Genomic DNA, 23,272 nt, shown 5'->3' with positions numbered 1-23,272 from the left:
GCTGAGAGCCTTACAGAAGGAGCAAACACAGAAAGCCAAAGGTAACTCCAAGACGTAGCAGCCGGTGGGGATCATACAATGAATATCTTCTAAAATAAATCCTCTTACCAGGCTGTTACTGGAATCAGTGCTTACTGTCACTGAAGAAGGTGAAAGAGCTAGCTGCCTATTGCTGAAAGAAACTGGAGGAATAAGTAAATGTTTAAATTCCTTTAATTCAAGTAGATAAGTACATGGGCAAGGAGTTGTGGTGCCTTAAAATTAATGTCTTTTTTAAAGTTTGTAGTTTTTAAGAAAAACTTGATTTTTCACAAAAATGTAACTGAATAGTTAATTCTATCATTAAATAATAAACCTACTCAATTTAGTGGTAGTTCCAGCAACATTAGTTCTTGCAGAAAAACGAAATGGTCATCCAACTCCCACATGTAAACAGTTTCAATAGCAGTTGGAAAATTCTTCCAGATTATTCCTGAATTCTTATCTGACAAGTATTTTTCTCAGACAAGTGGATCTTCATTTATCCAGATGATACATAGATATTTCTATAAGTTTAAGAAGTATATAATTCCCTGTGGAAAAAGAAGCTTGTTATATAGTGTAGCTTTTCTGGTCCTGGCCAAAGAACCTAACTCTACATTACTTGTCTCTGACTTGGCCATTTTCAAACGGTAATTATAGATCTGATTGTTGTTTATTGAGAAGAGTAAACTATTCTGTAGAAGTAAAAATACGGATCTAAGTGAAGGAAGTCAGCTTCTAGGACATTTGCAGTTTCCTAGGAATTTTCCGACTGCACCTGTGCATATAGTTTGATACTTGAAAACATTGATTTCACTTACTTTCCTTAACTTGCCCTCCCTTACCCCCCACCAAGTATATAATATTCTTAAATAATTGTGGTAGAAAATCGTATTCAGGTGGACTTTCAGACTTTCTTCCTATTTTTAAAGTCCCTAAATTATATATTTTTATTTTGTAGGTATCATAGCAGCAAATGTTTTTGTATTCTGTTTATGGAGAGTACCTTCTCTACAGCGGACAATGATCAGATATTTCACATCCAACCCAGCCTCAAGTAAGTCTTCTCATGACTTTATTTTGAGGTAGAGGTAATATGAAAGAAATAGGTTTTATGTTAATTGAAATGCTATAAAAAGGATGAGTTACTTGTCAAAAATTATAAGCAAAATCCAGAAGACAGACTGTAAGTTCCTTGAGGAAAGGGACCTCATCTCTCTTAGTCTTATGTCCCAGGTACTTAAAATGCATCTTGTACATAGTAGACATGTATTTTGTAATGACACGAGATCTATGATCACTACAAGTTTGCTCTTGGGAGGATACTGTTATACAACTTCCTATCTGTAGTAAAAATAGCTTACTAATACTTTTGCTAGGTAATTTTTGCCATAAGGAAAAGTTGCTTTCATTGAACTGAGAATTTTTATTGGGTACTTACTAAATAGAGGAAATTTAAGATAAGTTTTTACCACCTTGAAAAATACTATGGTAAACCATCTTATTTAAACTTTTTAATTGACTCTTTTTGCTTCTTATTTTGAGTTTTTCATAATAGTAATGAAAAAAATCTAAAACAGATCATATTTAGATCATGGCTGTGTGTCCTGTGATTACCAGACTTTTTTTTTTTTCCCCTCTTATAGAGGTCCTTTGTTCTCCAATGTTGCTGTCAACATTCAGTCATTTCTCCTTGTTTCACATGGCTGCAAATATGTATGTTTTGTGGAGCTTCTCCTCCAGCATAGTGAACATTCTGGGTCAAGAGCAGTTCATGGCAGTTTACTTATCTGCAGGTAAAAAGCTTTAATCTGGGGATCTTTCGGCGTATAAGCACTTTACCTACCTGGAGTAGGAAGGAAGGGAATGATTATAGCCATATTCTACACATGAAGTTTGTGTATAGAGAATTGTACAAACTATAGAGAGAAGGATATCACAGACCAGCGGGGTTATCTTTTATGCTTCTCATTTTGCTGGTTTCTTTTTAGATTATTTAGGTATGTTTAGTTTTAAGTCAGGATAGACAGGAGTTAAGGTTTAGTGTAGAATTTAAGAATATCATTTTATCTCATTAGGCCTTGGTTTCTTTAGCTCAGATCCACCGTTTTATAAATAGGTGCTTCCCAGACTCTCTGGCTGTCTCAATCATCTGGATCTTTGTTAAATAACTTTAAGCTCATTTACCACAGTGTGTTCACTTTCCAGAAAGTTTTAGATCAGAACTTTGTAATAATTAAACTATCAAGAATGAATTTATTCTGCAAGCATGTATCTTAGTTTGGAACCACTCCAGTCAGTCTTGGAGATAACATCATTTCCTGATTTCAATTAGGAAGTGGTAGTATTGGATTCTAGGTTCCTAGATGCTACTAAACTGGCAAGTGGTCAGTTAAATTTTACCTGTTTGCAAAATATACTTAATTAAAAAACACACAGCATAAAAATTCATTTCTGAAATACCTTCATTTATTTTTAATTAAAAATAATTTAAGGTTTTGTTTTGTTTTGTTTTTTTAATAATCTCTGTGCCCAACATGGAGCTTGAACTCACAGCCCTGAGATCAAGAGTGACATGTTCTTCTGGCTGAGCCGACCAGGCACCCCTGAAGTCCATTCATTTAAAAACAGTATATTGGGGCATCTGGGTGGCTCAGTCTGTTAAATGTCTGCCTTCAGCTTAGGTCATGATTCTGGAGTCTGCTTCCCTCGCCTGCTCTGCGCCTCTCCCCACCCCCATGCTGTCTTTCTCTCTCACAGAAAAATAAAATCTTTTAAAAAATAAAAAGTTTGGAAAAAAAAAAAAACAAACTTCAGGCCAGTTTGCTGCGCCCCCCCCCCCCCCCCCGTGCTGCCATTAAGGACCATGTCACATGAGGCATGTGTGGAAAAAATAAATAAATAAATAAAATAAAAAGTTTATCTGGGAATCCTACTGTAGTGTGAAAAAAGCACTTGAGAGCTTAAGGTCAGAAGACCTAGTTTTATTAGACCCTATTTCTGCTACTTGCCATCTGATTTTGCAGAAAAGACTATACACTCTCTGAAGATATTGATACTTATTCTTTTGTGACATGGGGTTGTGGAAAGGATTAAATAGAAGCATCTACCACAAGGCCCAGGATGGGTGGTTAATCAGTTTTATTCAAATATCATGCATCTGATCCCTCAGTACTAGAAATTGAGCAACATCTTTGGCCTGTACAGAAGCGTATAGTTCTTTCCCCATGTACAAGTTGTATTGTTGTAGGTACAAACAGGTCTGTTTCAGGTGCTGCTAATTCCTGCTCTCTAGGAAGTTTTAAAAATGAGCCACATTCATCTTAGATGACATTGGAACCACAGGGACTTGTAAAAGATCATCTAGTCTAGATCTGCAGCAGAGTCATTTGGCAAGCCGAGTAAAATATAGATTCCCTGGTCCCACTCCAGAGAATCTGATTTAGTGTTTGGAGTGCAGCCCAGAAGGTTCCCAGACAGTTGATGGGTTTGGAACTAGTCTCTTTCATGTTATAGATGAGAAAAGTGAGAACTGAAATAAAGTGAATGACCCTATGTCATTGAGTAAGTTGTGCAGTTGGTCAGACTTCTTTTTATAAATACCTGAAGTGATAGTGTAGGTATTCATGCTTGCACCTTGTACTGACCTAGGTAGAAATCCGTCACTTAGTCTCTGTGAGTTGGGCATCAGAAATGAAAACTACTTTTATACCTCACTAAAATTATCAAAATTTGACTTATTTCCCAGGTGTTATTTCCAATTTTGTCAGTTATGTGTGTAAAGTTGCCACAGGAAGATATGGACCATCACTTGGTGCAGTAAGTATTTCTAATGTAAATTTTCTTAATTTAGTTTTTATGCATTTTGACATAATATTAGTCTTACAGAAAAGTCACATAATTATCACAACGACTTCTATGTACCCTTTACCCTACTGTTAAGTACAGAACCACAGTACAGTTATCAAAGCCAACAAATTAACATTTGTAACAGTACTAATTACATTAATGCTAATCTGTATCTAATTTAGAATTCATACATCTGTAGAGCCTTGTAAACTTCAGGCTAGCTTTTGACTGTTGGTCATTTATATATACTTACTGGAAGAGTACAAATCAAGTAGAGTAGTCAGAACAGTGGGTGTCCAGTCTCCAGAAACCAAAGAGCCTAATCTAGCACTGGAAAATTGAAAATAATTACAAATTTGATTCTGGTATTCTGTCCTTCTGTTTAGTCCCTATTTGAGTGTCTGCTACACAGATTAGACTAGTAGGCACTGTACTAGAGACTGGGGATATAGCCGGTGAGCACGATGTTCACAGTTCCTGTCTTTAGGAGTTATGTTCTGGATGCTTAAAAACAAAAACACAAAAAAAGCACAAATGTGTTTTCTTTTGAGTTTAATGGCAGATTTCTAGGCACATGGAAATCTTTGCATAACATTTCTCTAAAGACTACACATTCATTTTGTACATATTTAAATGCAAATCACTTAAATACATTCAAATAGGGGTTTCATATTTGAAGAAATTTCTTGAAGGTTCATTTTTAGAAAAAGAATTCTAATGTTATCATCCCATAATGTGTGTGTTCCTCAGATTTGTGTGTACTTAATTTCCTGAGACCTGTATCTTGTCCTATCACCTACTTGATTTCTTAAGCACCTCTTTTTGCCTTTATGGAATGTTTTATATATAAAATTTGGTGCCAGTACAATTTACGTATTTCATACCCTATCCTTTACCTCATTAACCAACAAGCACTTGATATATGAAGGCAACGAAGACAACTGGGATGAAACAGAAAAGGACTTTGACTTTAATTGGAGGAAAAAACATTGTATACATACATAATACACACTAAAAAGGCTGAGTGTTCTTTTTTGTTGTTGTTGTTGTTGTTTAAAGATTTTATTTATTTATTTGACAGAGATCACAAGTAGGTAGAGAGGCAGGCAGAAAGAAAGGAGAAAGCAGGCTCCCGGCTGAGCAGAGAGTCGGATGTGGGGCTTGATCCCAGGACCCTGGGATCATGACCTGAGCCGAAGGCAGCTGCTTAAAAGACTGAGCCACCGAGGTGCCCCTTACCTGTGATTTCTAGATCATATTACTGAACCTCTCTGAACTTCAGTTTCTGTATATAAAATGGGAATAACACCTCTTTCAGATCTGCAGTGCATGTGTGCTTAGAAAGCTTAGCATAATAAGGAGCATGTACTAGGAAATGTAGTGGGAGTTCCTGTTTAGTCATCGAAATTCTATAGAGCCACGCCAGGATAAAATTATTGTCAACCATAATTAAAGAAAACAAAATCACGAGGAATAAAATACTATTGGCAAAGTTATGTTAGAAAATAAGTATTGGTCTTACTGGCTTCATTGTAATCCTTTGTTAAAGGGTGAAGGGGACTATTGAAGAATACTTGTCAATTAACAGTGGCATTAGGGAGCAAGAATATTGACTGGATTTTGGTAAGGGTTTTGTTTAGCTAGAGCTCTGTATACTCTGAATCTCACTTAAAAATTGTTTTTTAATAGTTATTGGTAGGAAGCTTTTCTCTAGTCTGCTTTTCAGAAGTTTATTGTCTGTGAATGTAGCCCTTAACCTTGAGATGGCAGAGATTAATACAATGTTTGTTGTAGGATGAGCCTGGTGGTGGGTATTAAGGAGCGCCTGTATTGCATGGAGCACTGGGTGTTGTACATAAGCAATGAATCTTCGAACACTGCAAAAAAATAAAGTTAATTATAACAGGAAAAGTGTTTGTTGTAGGAAACAGCATTTGTTAAAGTGTTAGAGAAATTTTTTTTTCACTTGATGTTGTAGTTTATTAATGGGCCAGATTTGCTCACCAACATTATAACTTACTATAACTTCATTGATTTCAGTATCACTGATTTAATCTGTACATAAAGTAAATTAGCTGCTAAATTAAGAAAGTATCTTTAGTCTCTTCCTACAGGGTTGCAGGTAAAATGGTCACTAGAACTGATTCATTTGGAATTCATTTTGATTCATCTGTAGTGTTTGGAGTGTATCTCTTTGTATGACTTTCTTAGTGGCTGCTCTGGGTATTGCAATATGTTTATATATCACTCACCACAGTCTGTTGTGTGGTGGTTGAATGAAGTGAACCTTACCTCCATTTTCATTCCTGTATCTTCCTCAAATTATAATTATCTTAAATATTTCCTCTGCATACATTTAGAATATTGGCCACTATTCTTACTATATGTGCTTCAGCCACTATGCATCATTTAGAAAATTCCAGCAAAGGAGAAAACTTTCGTATTGATGTGTAATTTTTACTTTTTCCATTGTTCTTCTGCCCTGATGTTTTAAGATTTCTTCCATCTATCATTTTCATTTTATTGAAGGAATTTTCTTTAGCCATTCCTTCAGTAGGTCTGCTAGTGATAAATTCTCTTAGGTTATTCTTTGAGAATGTCTGGCCCTTCCTTTCCGAAGGATATTTTCACTGGATAAAAAATTCCAGGCTGACATTTCTTCTTTTTCTTTTTTTTTTTTTTAAGATTTTATTTATTTATTTGACAGAGAGAGATCACAAGTAGGCAGAGAGGCAGGCAGGGAGAGAGGAGGAAGCAGGCTCCCTGCTGAGCAGAGAGCCCGATGTGGGACTCCATCCCAGGACCCTGAGATCATGACCTGAGCCGAAGGCAGCGGCTTAACCTAAAAAATGTTGTGCCACTCTTTTTGGCCTCCATAGTCTCTGAAGAAAAATCCTGTGTTGTTCAAATAGCTTTTTGCCTATAGGGAAGGTGTTGTGGTCTCTTTGAAGATTTTTTTCTTTTTCTTGAGTTTTCAGAAGTTTGACCCTGTCTTGTCATGGGTATCTTTGTGTTGATCTTGTTTGAAGTTTGCTTACCTTCTTGAATCTAGAGTTTTTGTCTTTTGGGAAACTTTCAGCCATTACTACTTGAAATACTTTTTCAGCCTCACCCTTTCTCCCTCCTCTGGAACTCTGATAACATGACATTAGATCACTTATAATCTCATGGATTCCTGAAATTTGTTTTTCTCAGTCTTGTCTTTCTGTTGTCCAGACTAGGTAATTACTGTTCTGTTTCAGATTTATGATTATTTTCTTTGTCCTTTCCTTTCTGCCTCAGCCCATTTATTGAGTGTTTTTAATTAGGGCACTGTGTTTTTCAGTTCTAAAGTTTACATTGTTCATTGTGTCTTCTGTTTCTTTGAGCTTTTCTATTTCTGTGCTATTTTTCACTTGTTTCAAGCATGTTTGTAATTGCTCATTAAAGCATTTTTATAATTGCTGTTTTAAAATGCCTGTCAGACAGGGCCCCTAGTGGCTCAGTCATTTGGGCATCTGACTCTTCATTTTGGCTCAGGTCATGATCTCATGGGCCATGGGATGAAGCCTCGGGTGGGCTCTGCGCTCAGCTGGGAGTCTTGAGATCCCTTCCCCCTGTCCCTCTCTGCTGCTTGCATGCTCCCACTCTCTTTCTCTCTCAAGTAAATAAAACCTTTAAAAAAAGTAAAAGATAAACTGTCAGCCATTTTTAATTAGCAATAATCGCGCCTCGGATAAACCTCATTGGCTACGATACTGCCACTGCGCAAAGCTTGTCAGCCATTTTTAATATCCATCTTGTGGGGGTCTATTGTCCTTTCTCATTCAAGTTGAGATTTTTATGGTTCTTGGTATGGTGAGTGATTTTTTAAATGAAACCTGAACATTTTGGATATTAAGAGATTTTGAATTTTATTTAAATCTACTGTTTATCAGGCTGCCCTCTGACACTGCTCTGATGAGGGGAAGGGGTATGTTGACCATTATTGTCTGATGAGGTGTGGAGGTCCAGGTTTCCCACTCAGCCTCCTTTGACACCGAGGGGACGAGGGCTCTTGTTATTAAAGGGCAGGCCTGGGAATTTAGCCTCCTTTGTACACCTCTCCCAACGAGGAGAAACAGGGTGCCTTGTTACTGCTGCCCGCATGGCCTCCACTGACTACCCTATCAACAGTGTGGGGATGCTGGCTTGCAGTCTGCAAGGGTAGAAGCCTAGGCTCTCCGCTCAGCCTTTGTTGATGAGGATTGGGCCATAGCTTGTTCTTTTGTATTTGGCTGTAATAGAGTGGTTGTTATCTAAAAGTTGATTGTCTTGCTAAGGCAACCTTTTTTTGACCCTTTGGCCATAGCATTTTAGGGTGTGGGGATGGACCCATTTTGTCTGAGTTCTTTGGTATTTCCAGATGAAGAGCTTCTCCAGAGCCAGGTCTGAGTTACATGAGGTCCAAAGAAAACCCAGGGGACTCACCGCTGTGTCATTCCTTAGGGTTCCAGCCAGGGTTCCTTTCTTCTCTCAGCCTTTTAGAGTCTTCTTACATTTGTTTCATATGTAATGCCAGGGTTTTTAGCTGTACTCATTAGCTTGTGGAAACACAAAGCCCCTTGAGCAAATTCATTTAAAATTCATAGTGCGAAAAAATCACACATGTGAACAATTATATGAAGATTATGTAAAGAATTAGGAGGGGCGCCTGGGTGACTCAGTTGTTAAGTATCTGCCTTCGGCTCAGGTCCATCATGATCCCAGTGTCCTAGGATCAAGCTCTGCATGCTCAGCAGGAAGCCTGCTTCTCCATCTCCCACTCCCCCTGCTTGTGTTCCCTCTCTCGCTGTCTCTGTCAGATAAATAAAATCTTAAAGAATTATGAAAATTTACTTATGACACAAAAAATTATATGCACATATTGATTGCAAGTACATAACCAGTGTACATAAATTATTGGTGGAGAATAAAAGATCTTCATCTCTAACTGTGGAGGCAGATGTCTAGAGTCTACATGAATTGGGTTTGACTCCCTGAAATTGCATCTAAGGTATATATGAATGTGAAATTTTTCTGAGGAGGAAGGGTCCATTTTCATTATACTCTTAAAGCCTCTGACTAGAAAAGGTAAAAATAAAGAATCTTTGCTTGGGGGTAGTCCCAAGTATTTGTTAAAAAAAGCAAGTTGAGGGTCACCTGGGTGGCTCAGTGGGTTAAAGCCTCTGCCTTTGGCTCAGGTCATGATCCCAGGATCCTGGGATTGAGCCCCGCATCGGGCATCGGGCTCTCTGCTTTGCGGGAAGCCTGCTTCTCTGCCTGCCTCTCTGCTTACTTGTGATTTCTCTCTGTCAAATAAATAAATAAAATCTTAAAAAGAAAAAAAAGCAAGTTGAGATTTAGACACATAAATATTTGTGTTTGTGTAGGTAAAGGTCACTTTGAGAAAGTTCTAGAAGGACAATGGAACTGCTCTCCATCTTTAAGTTATAATAAGTACAATAAGATACAATCAGAAACTGGCTTTATGTAGAAATGCCCAGTAAAGAGAATTTTCTTTCATATTAAAATATATATAATGAGGACTTTAGTTGGAGAACATAATCATCTATGGAGAAGTAATCTAGAGCCACCTAACAATTTTAATGTTCTTTTATATCAGGTTATCAAATTCTCTTGGCCTCATTTGGAGAAGTGTATAATTTTATTGTTTGGTTTTTTTTCTCTGGGAAAATAAGTTTTCAGTGATTTTGGGTTTTGTTGAGTTGACTTTTTAAAGTTTGTTTAAAAATAAACCTAACATACTAGAGTTGCTCATAGGCTGTAAAGCCTGGAAGGTGATGAGCCACTGTTCACCCTAACTTTCCAATACTTAGTGACATTAACATCTAGTCTGCTTAATACAGTATGTGCTTATAGATTTTGGAGGCAGATGTTGAAGTTCCAGGCAGAATGAATCTTTCAGAATAAATATAAATATGTCCAGCATAACATGTTGCACTATGACCCAGCAAGTGTTGTGGGGATATATGCCAACAGTCTTCTGCGGTGGTTCTGATATCCTTGGAATTTGCTGTGACCCATTTAGATCCTGGACTAGAGAACCAGGGAAAAGCGAACAAATGATGGAGGCCAGTTTGTATGCATGTGTGTATTTCTACACAATCAGTGATCTCCCTGTTAAGGGAAGTCAGGATTTTAGAAAAACCTTGTGTGTTAGACTTGTGTTAGAAGCCAGTTTGGTCAGTATTCAAGAGCACACAGTTGATCTTAAATATGGTAGATAGAATTCAGATTCGTAACCTCCGCTGTATAATTGCAGGCTCCACCTACACTCACCGGTGGCTTTATTTATTTATTTATTTTTAAGATTTTATTTATTTATTTGACAGAGCGAGATCACAAGTAGGCAGAGAAGCAGGCAGAGAGAGAGAGGAGGAAGCAGGCTCCCTGCCAAGCAGAGAGCCCGATACGGGACTCGATCCCAGGACCCTGAGATCATGACCTGAGCCAAAGGCAGAGGCTCAACCCACTGAGCCACCCAGGCGCCTTCACCGGTGGCTTTAATAGGCGATGGAGGTTTGTTTCCTTGTTGTTCTTCACATTTTTTCAGCCTAAGGACTGGGGATTTTGGGGCCCACTTAACTTTCACTTAGGTCTTTGGTTCTCCTTCCAAGGGATATTCATATTGTTCTCCCATCCTGCAGTTACCCAGCCTGGGAAGGCAGCTTGAGCTAGTTTCCCTATTTGGGTCAGCTGGCAACTATGTATTAGAGAGTTGGGATTTCTGGGATCCTGGGACTCCTAACACTTTAAAGTATTAATAATTACTGGAATGTCAAATAATCTTGGGTTTTAAAGCAGCCCTTTGTAGAAGTGGTGGTTGTGAGAAGTAGATGCTATTTTTCAGAAATAGTGTTTTTAGTATGAAAATGTAGGACCTGGGACACCTGGGTGGCTCAGTTGATTACACGTCTGCCTTTGGCTCAGGTCTTGATCCTAGGGTCCCAGGATCAAGCCCCGAGTTGGGCTTCCCAGCTCAGCGGGGAGTGTGCTCCTCCCTCTGACCCTCCCCACTCTTATGTTTGCTCACTCACTCTCTCAAATAAATAGCTTTTTTTTTTTTAAGATTTTATTTATTTAATGGACAGAGATCACAAGTAGGCAGAGAGGCAGGAGGAAGCAGGCTCCCTGCTGAGCAGAGAGCCCGATGTGGGGCTCAATCCCAGGACCCTGGGATCATGACGTGAGCCGAAGTCAGTGCCGTTAACCCACTGAGCCACCCAGGCACCCTTTTTTTTTTTTAAAGAAAATGTCCTTTTATTTATGGGGTAATCAAATACAGTCAACTATAGAAGCATCTTTTATAAAAATCACTGTTAGGTGTCTTTTAAAAATATCCTATTTAGAAATTAAATCTTACAGAAAAGTTGCAGTATAAAGGACTCCTAAGTCTTCTTAAAAAAGAAAAAAAAGCAACAAAAGTCTGCACGTGTTTAAAGTTTATATATAGATAAGCTCAGGCATGTGGACACCCATGGAGCCAATGCCACAATCAGGATAATGAACATATTCATCATCCCTGAAAGTTTCCTGGTGTTCCTTGGTAGCCCCTTCTTCTTCTCCCCACATTGTTGGGCAATAACTCCTCTCCTTTCTGTCATGATAGTTTCATTTGTACTTATTTTCTACAGTTTGATATTCATGGAATCATCCAGCATGTACTCCTTTTTGTTACTGTTCTGGCTTCCATTACTCTGTGGTTATTTTGAAATTCATCCATGAAGTTCTGTGTATCAGTTTCTTCTTTGAATGGGTGGCAAATGTTCTGTTGTATGAATATGCCAGAATATGTATATCCATTCACATGGTGGACATTTGGGTTGTTTCTAGTTTTAGCTATTGCAGAAAAGCTGCTGTGAACCTTTGTGTGTAACTTCGTGTGGATGTGTGCTTTCATTTCTCTTGGGCTGATACCTAGGAGTGGAATGGCTATCATATGGCGAATAAGTATTTAACTTTTGAGGAACTTCCAAATAGTCTTCCAGAGTGGTTATAGTATTTTACTTTCCCACCAGCAGTTTGTGATATTTTCAGTTTCTTCATATCTTTACTAACACTTTGTATGGTCAGTCTTTTTAATTTGTAATCAGTATATAGTGATATCTGTGTGGTTTTAATTTTTATTTCTTTAGTGATTAATGATGTTCATCAGTTTTTCATGTGCTTATTTGCTATCCATATATCTTCTCTGAAGTGTTCAAATATTTTGCCTGATCTTTATATGTTTTGAATTCTGTATACAAGTCCTGTATCAGATTTGAGTTATACCAGTATTCTCTTTTAGCCTGTATCTTGCCTTTTCTCCACAGTGTCATTTAAAGACTGTTATTTTTTAGTTTATGTGTAGTCTGATTTACTAATTTTTTTTTCTTAAGGATCATGCTTTTTGGTTTCATAACTATGAAATGTTGACTTAGCTTATAGTCACAGAGGTTTTCTCCTATGTTTTTTTAAAAGGTTTTTATCTTACATTTTACATTTGTGTTTCACTTTGAAAGAACTGCAAAAGACTCTTGAACCAGTCACCAGCTTTTCATATTTTGCCACATTTCACTTACCATTTTCTCTATATATACATACTGTTTTTTCTGAACTATTTGCAAGTAGGTTGCATATATCACGTCCTTTTACCCTTAAATACTTCAGTGTATATTTCTAAGAATATGAATATTCTTATATTTTTCCATAGTTCAGTTATCAAATTCAGGAAATTTAATGTTGATATAATATACCTTCATTTATAGAACATACTCCAGTTTGTCCCATTAATGTTTTTTGTAGCTATTTTTCCCCCTCTGAAATCATGTACTACATTTAGTGGTTATGTCTCTATGGTCTCCTAAAAGCTGGAACATCTTCTGCAACTTTTTTTTCTAACTAAGCTTTGGTTTCCATAACATACTAGTTTTGGTGTACAGCATAGTGATTTGACATTTGTATATGTATATAAAAGTGTATATATATATTTTTTTTTAAGATTTTATTTATTTATTTAATAGAGATCACAAGCAGACAGAGAGGCAGGCAGAGAGAGAGGGGGAAGCAGGCTCCCTGCTGAGCAGAGAGCCTGATGCAGGGCTCCATCCCAGGACCCTGAGATCATGACCTGAGCAGAAGGCAAAGGCTTAACCCACTAAGCTACCCAGGTGCCCCTGACATTTGTATATATTGTAGAATGATCACTACAATAAGTCTAGTTAACATAGTTAAGCCTGTTACCAATTATTGTTACACTTTATTTTTCCCTTGTGATAATAACTTTTAAGATCTATTCTCTCAGCAACTTTCAAATATGCTACACAGTATTAGTAACTGTGGTTGCTGTGCTGTACATCCCCATGACTTACCTATTTTATAATTGAAAGCTTGTACTTTTTGACCTCCTTCACCCATTTTGGCCCTCCCCATTACTGACTCTAGCAGCCACCAGTCTGTTCTCTCCATACATGGGCTTGTTTCTTATTTGTTTTTGTTGTTGTTGTTTTTTAAGATTCCGTGCATAAGTAAAATCATCCAGAATTTGCTTTTCTCTGCCTTATTTCACTTGGTCAATCCATGTTGTCACAAATGGCAAGATTTCCTTCCTTCATTCATTCACTCATTCATTTAAGATTTTATTTATTAGAGAGAGTGTGCACAAGCGGGGTGGGTGGGGCAGAGCAGAGGGAGAGTGAGAGAATCCCAGGCAGATTCCCTCCTGAGCCCAGAGCCCAGCACGGGGCTCAGTCTTACAACCCTGAGATCATGACCCAAGCCGAAGTCATGAGTTAGATGCCCAACTGACTGAGCCACCCAGGCACCCCAAGATTTCCTTCTTTTTAATGGCTGAATAATACTCATGTGTGTATTTGTACACCACGTTTTATCTGATCATCTATCAATAGACACAGGTTATTTCCCTATCTTAGCTGTTGTAAATAACTCTAGTATGAATATGGGGGTACATATACCCTTTTGAGTTAGTGTCTTTGGATAAATACACAGAAGTGAAATTACTGGATCATATGATAATTCTGCTTTTAATTTTTTAAATATTTTTTTAAAGATTTAATTAATTTATTGAGAGAAAGAGTGCACAAGTGAGGGGAGGGGCAAAAAGAGAGGGGGTGAGAGAGCATCTTAGAGCAGACTCTGCTAAGCAGGGAGCCTGACACAGGGCTTGATCTCCCAACCTGGAGATCATGCCCTGAGCAGAAATCAAGAGTCTAATGCCCAACTGACTGAGCTACCCAGGTGTCCCTTTGGTTTTAATTTTTTTAGGAACTTCCATGCTGTTTTCCATAGTGGTTGTACCAATTTATAGTCCCATCAGTGGTACATGAGGGTTCCTTTTTCTCCACATCCTTGCCAACACTTGTTTTCTTTTTTGATAGTAGCCATTCTGACAGGTGTGAGGTGATATCTCACTGAATTTGGTTAGCATTTTCCTGATTAGTGATGTTGAGCGCCTCTTCATGTGTCGACAGGCCATCTGAATGTCTCTTTTGGGAAAATGTCTACAGATCTTCTGCCCGTTTTAAATTGGTTCATGTTTTTTTGCTATTGAGTTATATGAGTTCTTTATATATTTCAGAAATTAATCCCTTCTCAGATGTAATTTGCAAATATCTTCTCCACTTGGAAGGTTGTCTTTTCATTTTATTGATGGTTTCCTCTTGCTGTGCAGAAGCTTTTGGATTTGATGTAGTTCTGCTTGTTGCTTTTGGGCAGCCCTTTTTTCCCCATGTCATTAAGTTTTGAACAATACAGGTTGGTTATTTATTAGAATGTCCATCAGTTGGGTTTATCTGTTTCCTCATGATAAGATGCTGATTGTGTGTTTTGTTTGGAATGCTACACAAGTGGTGTTACGTTCTCAGATAACCACAAATGGAAGCACCTAATGCCCATTTGCCTCTTAATGTCTGTTTGTTGACTGGTTGTTATCCTGCTTCTCTATTGTAAAGTTACTATTTTCCTTTACCTTTTATTTTATTTAATTAATTAATTTATTTATTTATTTTAAAGATTTTATTTATTTATTTGATAGAGTTGACTGGTTGTTATCCTGCTTCTCTATTGTAAAGTTACTATTTTCCTTTACCTTTTATTTTATTTATTTATTTATTTTAAAGATTTTATTTATTTATTTGATAGAGATGACAAGTAGGCAGAGAGGCAGGCAGAGAGACAGGCAGAGAGACAGGAGGAAGCAGGCTCTCCAAGGAGCAGAGAGCCCGATGCGGGGCTCGATCCCAGGACCCTGGGATCATGACCTGAGCCGAAGGCAGAGGCTTTAACCCACTGAGCCACCCAGGCGCCCCTTCCTTTACCTTTTAAAATCAATGTGTAATTTGTGAGAAGATGCTTTAGGATTTATCTAAGTATCAGGGTCTGGTTTGTCACCTCCCTGAAATATGAAGCATCCATTTATTATTCTGGCTTGAATCCGTTTTTGCCGTGATGGTTGTAAAGGTGTATGTCTCAGTAGCTTTCTCTATGTTAGCATCTTCTATAACCATAACTTGCCAAACTAAAAAATTAGTATTGGTAGAACACTGTTTAACTGCAGACCATAGGGGTGCCTGGGTGGCCTCAGTCATAAGCATCTGCCTTCAGCTCAGGTCATGATCCCAGGGTTCTGGGATCGAGCCCTACTTCGGGCTCCCTGCTTGTTGGGAAGCCTGCTTCTCCCTCTCCCACTCCCCCTGCTTGTTGTTCCCTCTCTTGCTGTGTCTCTTTCTCTCAACTAAATAAATAAAATCTAAAACAAAAACCAAAAACAACCTCCTGCAGACTATATTTGGATTTCCAATTTTCCTATGTTTTTTTTTTCCAGGATACTACCTTGCATTTAATTATGATGCCTTTTTAGTATCGTACAGTCTAATGGTTTCTCAGTCTTTCCTTCTCTTTCATAACCTTGATACTTTGGAAGAAAGTGGGACTATGTTTTGTAGAATGTCCCCCATGGAGGTTTTATTATTTTATATATATATATATATAATTTATTTATTTATTTATTTATTTATTAAGGATTTTTAAGTAATCTCTACATCCACTGTGGGGCTTGAACTCAACCCTAAGATTGAGTCACATGCTCTACCAACTGAGCCAGATAGATGCCTCAGACTTTTATTATTTTAATAAATGACTAGAACTGAGAATTTTGGCAGAAGACGAATGAAGTTAAAACGCTGGCTTCCCTTTGCCCTCCCCCTAGGCTCCAGCTGCACTCAGCTTCTTTGCATTTCTCCCTCTCACTATACTTTCTGATCTCCAGCCTTGGTGCAAGCTGGTTTTCTGTCTAGAACACTCTTTTCATCTCCTCCCCTTCTAAAAGATGGGCCAGTGCCTGGTGATCCTTCTGTGCAAAAATTGATGCCACTTACGACCCCTGAGCTTACATCAGCTGTCCCCTCCATGTGCTGCTGTAGTATGCCCTGCTTCCCCAGAATAACTGATCATGTTTTGTTGTTTTTACTTCTGCCCCGCTGTAAGCTCCATTAAGGAAGGGACTGCTGGTTTTGTTCCCCTCTGTACTCCCACCATCTAGCATCATGTCTGGCATAAAGTAGGCCTCAAGTATTTAGATGAATGATGATTATCATGAGATTTAATGTGAACTAAGGATTATGATCTAATTTCTCAAGTATTCTACCATTTAGAGGAAGTGGGAACATGTCTAACATAAAGAGTTTAATTAGCATTATTTATCCAGGAGATACTTCATAGCCATTGTACATTTAAGTTACAAAGGTTTTGTGGCAACCTGGAAAAACACATGATTTTTAAAAATACAGCCATTATAATTTCAACTACAATAAGAATTTCAGCTATAACAAGAATTGGTTGACTTATTGATCACAAGTTTGTAACATTTAGGTTTTGTTTTTTATTTGTTGTTGTTTTTCTAGTAAACTCTAGACACAACATGGGGTTTGAACTCACAACCCTGAGATCAAGAGTTGCGTGCTTTACCGACTGAGCCAGCCAGGCGCCCTGACATTTAGATTTTTATTCTCCAATATGAGGTCCTTGGGAGAAGTGCTTCTTAGGCAGGCAGATACGTGTGTGTCCCTGGGAGGATACTGTATGGGTGGATCATGCAGAACCAATGGGACAGACATGGCACGCTTTCCTGAGGCAGAACCTTTGTGCAGAGGTTTTAAAGAAAATGTTTAGTTTTATTATGAAGTAGGGTGCAAATTTCACGTGTGTATTTGTTTTTTAGAAAAAGCATTATGGTGCCTCCTTACTGCAGTAGGCAGCGCATCAGTCTCATAGAAAAAGCATTATATTTGGAAGAAATTCATGCATGTGGGTTTCTTTGGGCAAATTCATGTCACACTTTGGGTGAATTGGCTTTGTGGAAATTTTGAGAATTTCTTTTTAGTCATTCAGTGAAATCCCTGAAGTTCATTAAGCGCTCACATGGTGGTTGTTACACATCTCATTCTTTCTAGGCGGTTACCGTGCAGTGGACTTGCAGCCCCTTTGCCTGATATTTTCTGTCTTAATAACTAAAAGCTTTTAAACTTTGTGCTCACCCTAGAAATGTGTGGCTTATCAATATAAATAAATAAATATAAATATAAAATAAATGATATAAATAATATATTTATATGTATTTTAGATATATAAATATGTATTATATATATTTATATATAATATAAATAGTATATAAATATAAATAAAAAGTATTGCTACTTTAGATATTAATAGTCACTAAACAGCTGCACATTGAGATTCTCACATGTTCATGTGTGTTCATTTGCAGTCAGGCGCAATCATGACCGTCCTTGCTGCTGTCTGCACAAAGATCCCAGAAGGGAGGCTCGCCATTATCTTCCTTCCAATGTTCACATTCACGGCAGGGAATGTGAGTATTTTTATGAAGTGAAGTGCTGGGGACAGTGGTGATATTTTTACATTGACTGAATTCTTGCCCTTAAATTAGAAATGTCAATGCTGGAGGAATCAAAGTTGTACCAGTTCTATTCTCTTTTGCTGGCTTTTAGGCCCTAAAAGCCATTATTGCCATGGATACAGCAGGAATGATCCTGGGATGGAAATTTTTTGATCATGCAGCACATCTTGGGGGAGCTCTCTTTGGAATGTAAGTATGAGTGTAAGTGATTGCTGCACTGCCATCTTGGGTCCTCTCCCCCTGCCCACCTTAAGAAGGTGGAGCAAGGCAGTTAACTCTGGGATGGAAGCAGGGGCCGGTGGGGGTGGGAGGGTGAGAAAACTTGCACACAGTTTGCTTTAGCCTTGCCTGACTTCACCACACGAGGTAGAAGGAGAAGAATTACAGTCTTGGCCCAGCCTCAGTTGTTGGTGGAGCTGTTGTGCCTTTGACCTACCCTTGATCTCCATTCATCCCAACTCGGGAGCTGTCAGGATTGCTACCCCATCTTGGGATACTGTTCCCCACCCCCAGTGTGCGCTGTTTTCTCCTTTCCGCACTCTCAGGCCTCCTCTCCTGCCACCCCTCACCTCCCTGTCACCAGTGCTGGGCAGACACAAAGTGGACACTGCCTGGGACAGATGTCCAGGTGTGTGGTGATGTCTGAACAAGTAGAGGCTGGGGATCCTAAACCTGTGTTTACTGGGCATCTGTTAGGTGGCAGGCTCTGAGCTAGTGTTTCCATTCTACTCTTACTACCTTCATTTTACTGATGGGAAGCAGGCTCAGAAGTGATCTTCCCCAGGTCAGATAGCTAGGAGCAGAGCAAAGATTTAAACCCAGATCCAAAGTCCCTTCCACCTCCATCACACCATATCGAGCACAATAGCACAGTGTTCACAAGATCTTCCATTTGGGTGTCACATGATGGAATGTTGCCTAAAATGTAGTGGCGCTGGAGCGACTATCACAGAACCTCAGGACTCCTGGAGCCCATCTGACCAGGAGAGTCCCTTCAGCAGAGTCATTGTCTATTGGATGTACTGGATCCCCTGATGGACTGTTTTTTCCTGCATAAATGTTGCTTTTTGTGGCATTTACTTGGTTTTTACTTTCTTTTTTTTTTTCCCCATGACAATGGAAAACTTAAGCTTTTTAATTAAAAAAAAAAAAAAAATCTATTCTAAGTGGAGCAGTTTTGCCCAGTAGGCGGTGGAATAAATGCCATTATGCCATTTATAATTTTCAGTGATGATTAAAGAATCGCATATGTGAGTGAGTTCTGGCTTTAACAGCAGCACATTATAAATAGTAGAAACTGACCTGATATTACAATGTGAGAAACATAAAGACTTAGGAAAAACGGTTCGGTTTTATGAACTCTAAATTTATCTCTCTGGATCCTCCCATTTATACATAAAGGATCTTCTCCCCAGCAGGTTTTTATTCTTCTGAACTATAATTAGATGACCTTTTCCATTCTGAAAATAATTGGGTCAAATGTATTTTAAAGTACAGGATCTAAAAGGCAGAGGAGTCCCTTCTCTTTGCGGTTTCTAATTTCAGCTCCTTTCATTTACTAGATCGCAGTCACATCCAGAATTCATCTTTACCAACATCTTTAATTCAGTTAGTAAAGCTAAATATTTAGAAAATCGTACTGATGGTAAAGATTCCTTTAGTATCCTCCTGCATATTTCCTTGACTCTGTGTCTCTCACCTTGTACTTTTGCAATAATAAGCGCTAACATGTATTGAATATTTACTGTGTGCCCAAGCTAAGGGCTGATTTAATACTCTTAAACCCTGTGGGGTATTCATTTTATGGGAAGGAACTGCTTTATTTTATTTAATTTTTTCAAAGATTTTATTTTTTTGAGAGAGAGCGCCTGAATGGGAAGGAGAGTCAGAGGAAGAAGAAACAGACTCCCCGCTGATCAGGGAGCCCAACTTGGGGTTTGAGCCCAGGACTCCGAGATCATGACCTGAGCTGAGAGCAGATGCTTAACTGACTGAGCCAGTCACACAGGCATCCCAAAAACTGCTTTCAAGAAGGCAGCTGTTCGAAGTCACACAGCTAGTCCTTGCAGAGCTGAATTTCAGCGTGAGCCCTGGGCTCTGCGGCTGCTGCTGAACAAACCCAAAACACCAAATCAAAACAGAAATTGATCGGGCGCCTGGGTGGCTCAGTGGGTTAAGCCGCTGCCTTCAGCTCAGGTCGTGATCTCAGGGTCCTGGGATCGAGTCCCGCATCAGGCTCTCTGCTCAGCAGGGAGCCTGCTTCCTCCTCTCTTTCTCTGCCTGCCTCTCTGCCTACTTGTGATCTCTCTCTGTCAAATAAATAAATAAAATTAAAAAAAAAAAAGAAAAAACAGAAATTGATCACCTGAAAGTGTTTTCCTACTTTTAATTTAGCCAAATGACCAATTATATTTGAACTTCCAAGTATAATCAGAACAGTTTACCTGTAATATTCAAGTATTTGACTCTCCGCTTGAAATGAGAGGGTTACAGAGTGTCTTGGGAAGACCTTTATTAATGGAGAGCTCCTGACAAGTGATTCATTTCTTGCAGGAGTTTTACAATGGCATTCAAATCTTAAGTGATCCTTTTTCTCTATTCTGTGTTCACCACAAAATTTGACTAAGCCCAAAAGAATTTTGTAGCATGGTTTTTAATTGCATGTTTTTAAAAATGTCTTTTCTTTCTCTAAATTTACTGATTACTTTATTTTTCAACATTTTAATTATGACTATTTTTAACTATATTTAGTGAATATTAAAATTCAAATACTTTAAAAAGATTTCAGTACTTTATAATAAACATTCAGAACATTAAAAATTGAAACATTAAACTGATATTTTGATATAAATCTGAGCCATTTAAATAGAGCATTTTTTCAGTCAGGTGTCTGGGGAGATGCAGAGATTAACAGAGTCTGGTCTCTGCTTCAGGGAACATGAAATCTGTTTGGGCAAACCAGAGTAAAAATAAAGGTGTCAGTCATGCAGCTTTCAGTAACAGCCATTCCAAATGAATCCCACCTCCTCCAGGAAGCCCTCTCAGCCTTCCCCTAGCTCAGGAGAGTAGGGGGTAGGTGCCCCTGAGTTATGCTACGACTGTGCCCCTCTCAGGTAGAGCTTCTAGTCTTGTAGCACATAGACCTTTGGGCTTCTAAAGGCAGGCCCTGCTCACTGGCACTCAGCTGTGTGTTCCTCAACTTCCATTAGGTGCTCTCTGGATGCTGCAGTAGTGGTGAGGGCACAGCTTTCAGAGTCAGATGAGGTTCTAGTGTCCTTTCTGGTGATCTCTAGTTGCGTAGCCCAGGCAGGGTAAATTACTAAACCTCTTGGTGCTTCAGCTTCCTCAGCTCATTGCTTCAGGCTGCTTTCAGGCAGTTTTAAATGCACAGAATGGGGATTGGAATTGTACTTTAAAAGATGAGGAGTTGGGGCGCCTGGGTGGCTCAGTGGGTTAAGCCTCTGCTTTCGGCTCAGGTCATGTCTCAGGATCCTGGGATCGAGGCCCACATCAGGCTCTGCTCAGTGGGGAGCCTGCTTCCCCCTCTCTCTGCTTGTCTCTCTGCCTACTGTGATCTCTCTCTCTGTCAAAATCTTAAAAAAAAAAAAAAAAAAAGATGGGGAGAATTTGGATCAACAGATGACCCTTTGTGTAGCCAGGTAGGAGGTGATGAGAAGCATTTAAACTGTTGCATCTGGCTAACTCAGTTGGTTAAGGTCTGCCTTTAGCTCAGATCCTGGGTCCTGAATTCTGGGATGGAGCCCAACGCCCCACTCCTGACCCCTCCCAACCTGGCATGCTCAGCAGGGATCCTGAGAGAGAACCCTCTGCCCACCCCCACCTGTGCTCTTGCACTCTCTCAAGTAAATAAAATCTTAAAAAGCTATTGAAGCCATCATTAGTGACTTCGAATGCTGACATTTCTTATATTTAATGTAGTGATGGGAGACCAGGCTTAAAATCTGTCTGACCTTCAGGTGAGTTCTTGACCAACTGCTTAGAAGCTCTTAGCCCCTGAGCAAATTGCTTTCTCTGAGACTTGGTTTCCTCGTGTCTTCATGGGGATTGATGCTTAATTGCAGTGGTGAATTAACAGTAGTATGTGTCATACATGGTCTGGCCTGCTTCGGCCTTTCACATACTCCATATTAAAGGTGAATCATTGCTCTATAGCAAATAAATTAATCAACTATTTAATAAGCAAGATAGTAAATGACCATGGCATTCAGTTTTTTAAAATGTCAACTTGATATCATTATGATACTTAACATTAGTATGTCATACTGTTTGAATGTTGAACTTGGTTTGTTTTTCTTTTCCCCAGATGGTATATCACTTATGGTCATGAACTCATTTGGAAGAACAGGGAGCCTCTAGTGAAAATTTGGCATGAAATGAGGACTAACAGCCCCAAAAAAGGCGGCTCGAAGTAAAACTGGGATTGGATGAGACTGGTGCGTGTGTCCTGTGCTGCCCCAAGAGTCCCAGGACACATCGGCCCTGGAGTGACCACGTCTTTGCTTCTGCCTGGAAGATACCCAGCACCGAGCTTTCCCAGTATTTTAACTCTATCCCCAGTACATGTCTTATTAGAAAGTGAATTATGACAAAGTTGTGAAATAAAGGTTTCTATCTCTAGTTTGTAAACAGAGGGTGTGTGTCCCTTTTGAAGAGCACTGATGCTGCCCTGGAATCGTGCTGTTAGTTATATTTGATGTGGCGGGAGCTGTGAACTTGGTGGAACTGCACAGGGAAGGTCTGAGACTCAGATGCTTGTTTTTGTACTTTGGCCTTCTTGCATCTCTGCTTACTCACCTACCCCTTTCCTTGGTTGGTTGGCAGGTTAAAAACAAACAAACAAAAAAACCTTCTGTCTGTCATGACTGAAATAACAGAGGTAGTATTTTCTAAAAGTTTTCCTAAGAAAGGTAATGTTTTCTGGCAGTGAGTGGCATATACAAAAAGCTATTTTTAGGCTTCGTTTTCTAGATTAAAATTGTAGCTAATTTAAGCCTTAGAAGGAAATATCTTGGATAAATTCAGACTTGAATCTGAGCCTAATTGCATCTTGTATTCGAAAATGTACATTCTTTGAATTGAGGCATCATACTGAATTGAGGCATCATACTGAAATGGCCATCAGAACAGCTTCCCTATGGTTGAATTTGTGTTTGCCCTCATGATTAAAAATTATTTCTAGGAAATGCATTTTGAGAATTTAATAGTATTTGTTGAGATGATTTATAGGAGAGTTTTCTGTCTTTGTCCTCAAGAGATAATACTGGTTCTTGCACTTGGAGGGAGTGCAGCCAGCTGTTGAGGAGGGGGTCAGGCTTTATGGAAAAGAATGAGTTGTGCCCACCTCACAGTGCTGAGCTGAAAGGTAGCATGTCCTCACACAGAGGACTTGTGTAGGATTTGACAGTTCATACTCTTTTTTCCCCCAGATTCTTCTCTAGTGAAATACCA

At 38.9% G+C, this 23,272-nt stretch overlaps 1 protein-coding gene across 5 annotated transcripts in view; it reads left to right on the top strand.

Moving 5' to 3' along the window:
- The window catches only part of PARL (presenilin associated rhomboid like), a 52,940-nt gene extending 30,490 nt beyond the window's left edge, over positions 1-22,450 (top strand). For 4 of the 5 annotated variants that reach the window (XM_082692796.1, XM_082692798.1, XM_082692799.1 and 1 more), the window contains 6 exons: positions 983-1,078; positions 1,668-1,817; positions 3,770-3,840; positions 17,654-17,755; positions 17,895-17,992; positions 22,128-22,450. In XM_082692796.1, the coding sequence (XP_082548922.1) occupies positions 983-1,078; positions 1,668-1,817; positions 3,770-3,840; positions 17,654-17,755; positions 17,895-17,992; positions 22,128-22,236 (626 nt within the window). In that variant the 3' untranslated portion in view covers positions 22,237-22,450. The remainder of the gene's footprint in view (positions 1-982; positions 1,079-1,667; positions 1,818-3,769; positions 3,841-17,653; positions 17,756-17,894; positions 17,993-22,127) is intronic. The other variant, XM_082692797.1, reaches the window with a different exon arrangement.
- Positions 22,451-23,272: the final 822 nt, after the last annotated feature.

The sequence above is a fragment of the Mustela nivalis genome, assembly GCF_964662115.1.
Source record: "Mustela nivalis genome assembly, chromosome: 1".
NCBI lineage: Eukaryota > Metazoa > Chordata > Mammalia > Carnivora > Mustelidae > Mustela > Mustela nivalis.
The sequence above is the reverse complement of the archived record's forward strand: the minus strand, read 5'-3'. Positions and strand labels throughout refer to the sequence as shown.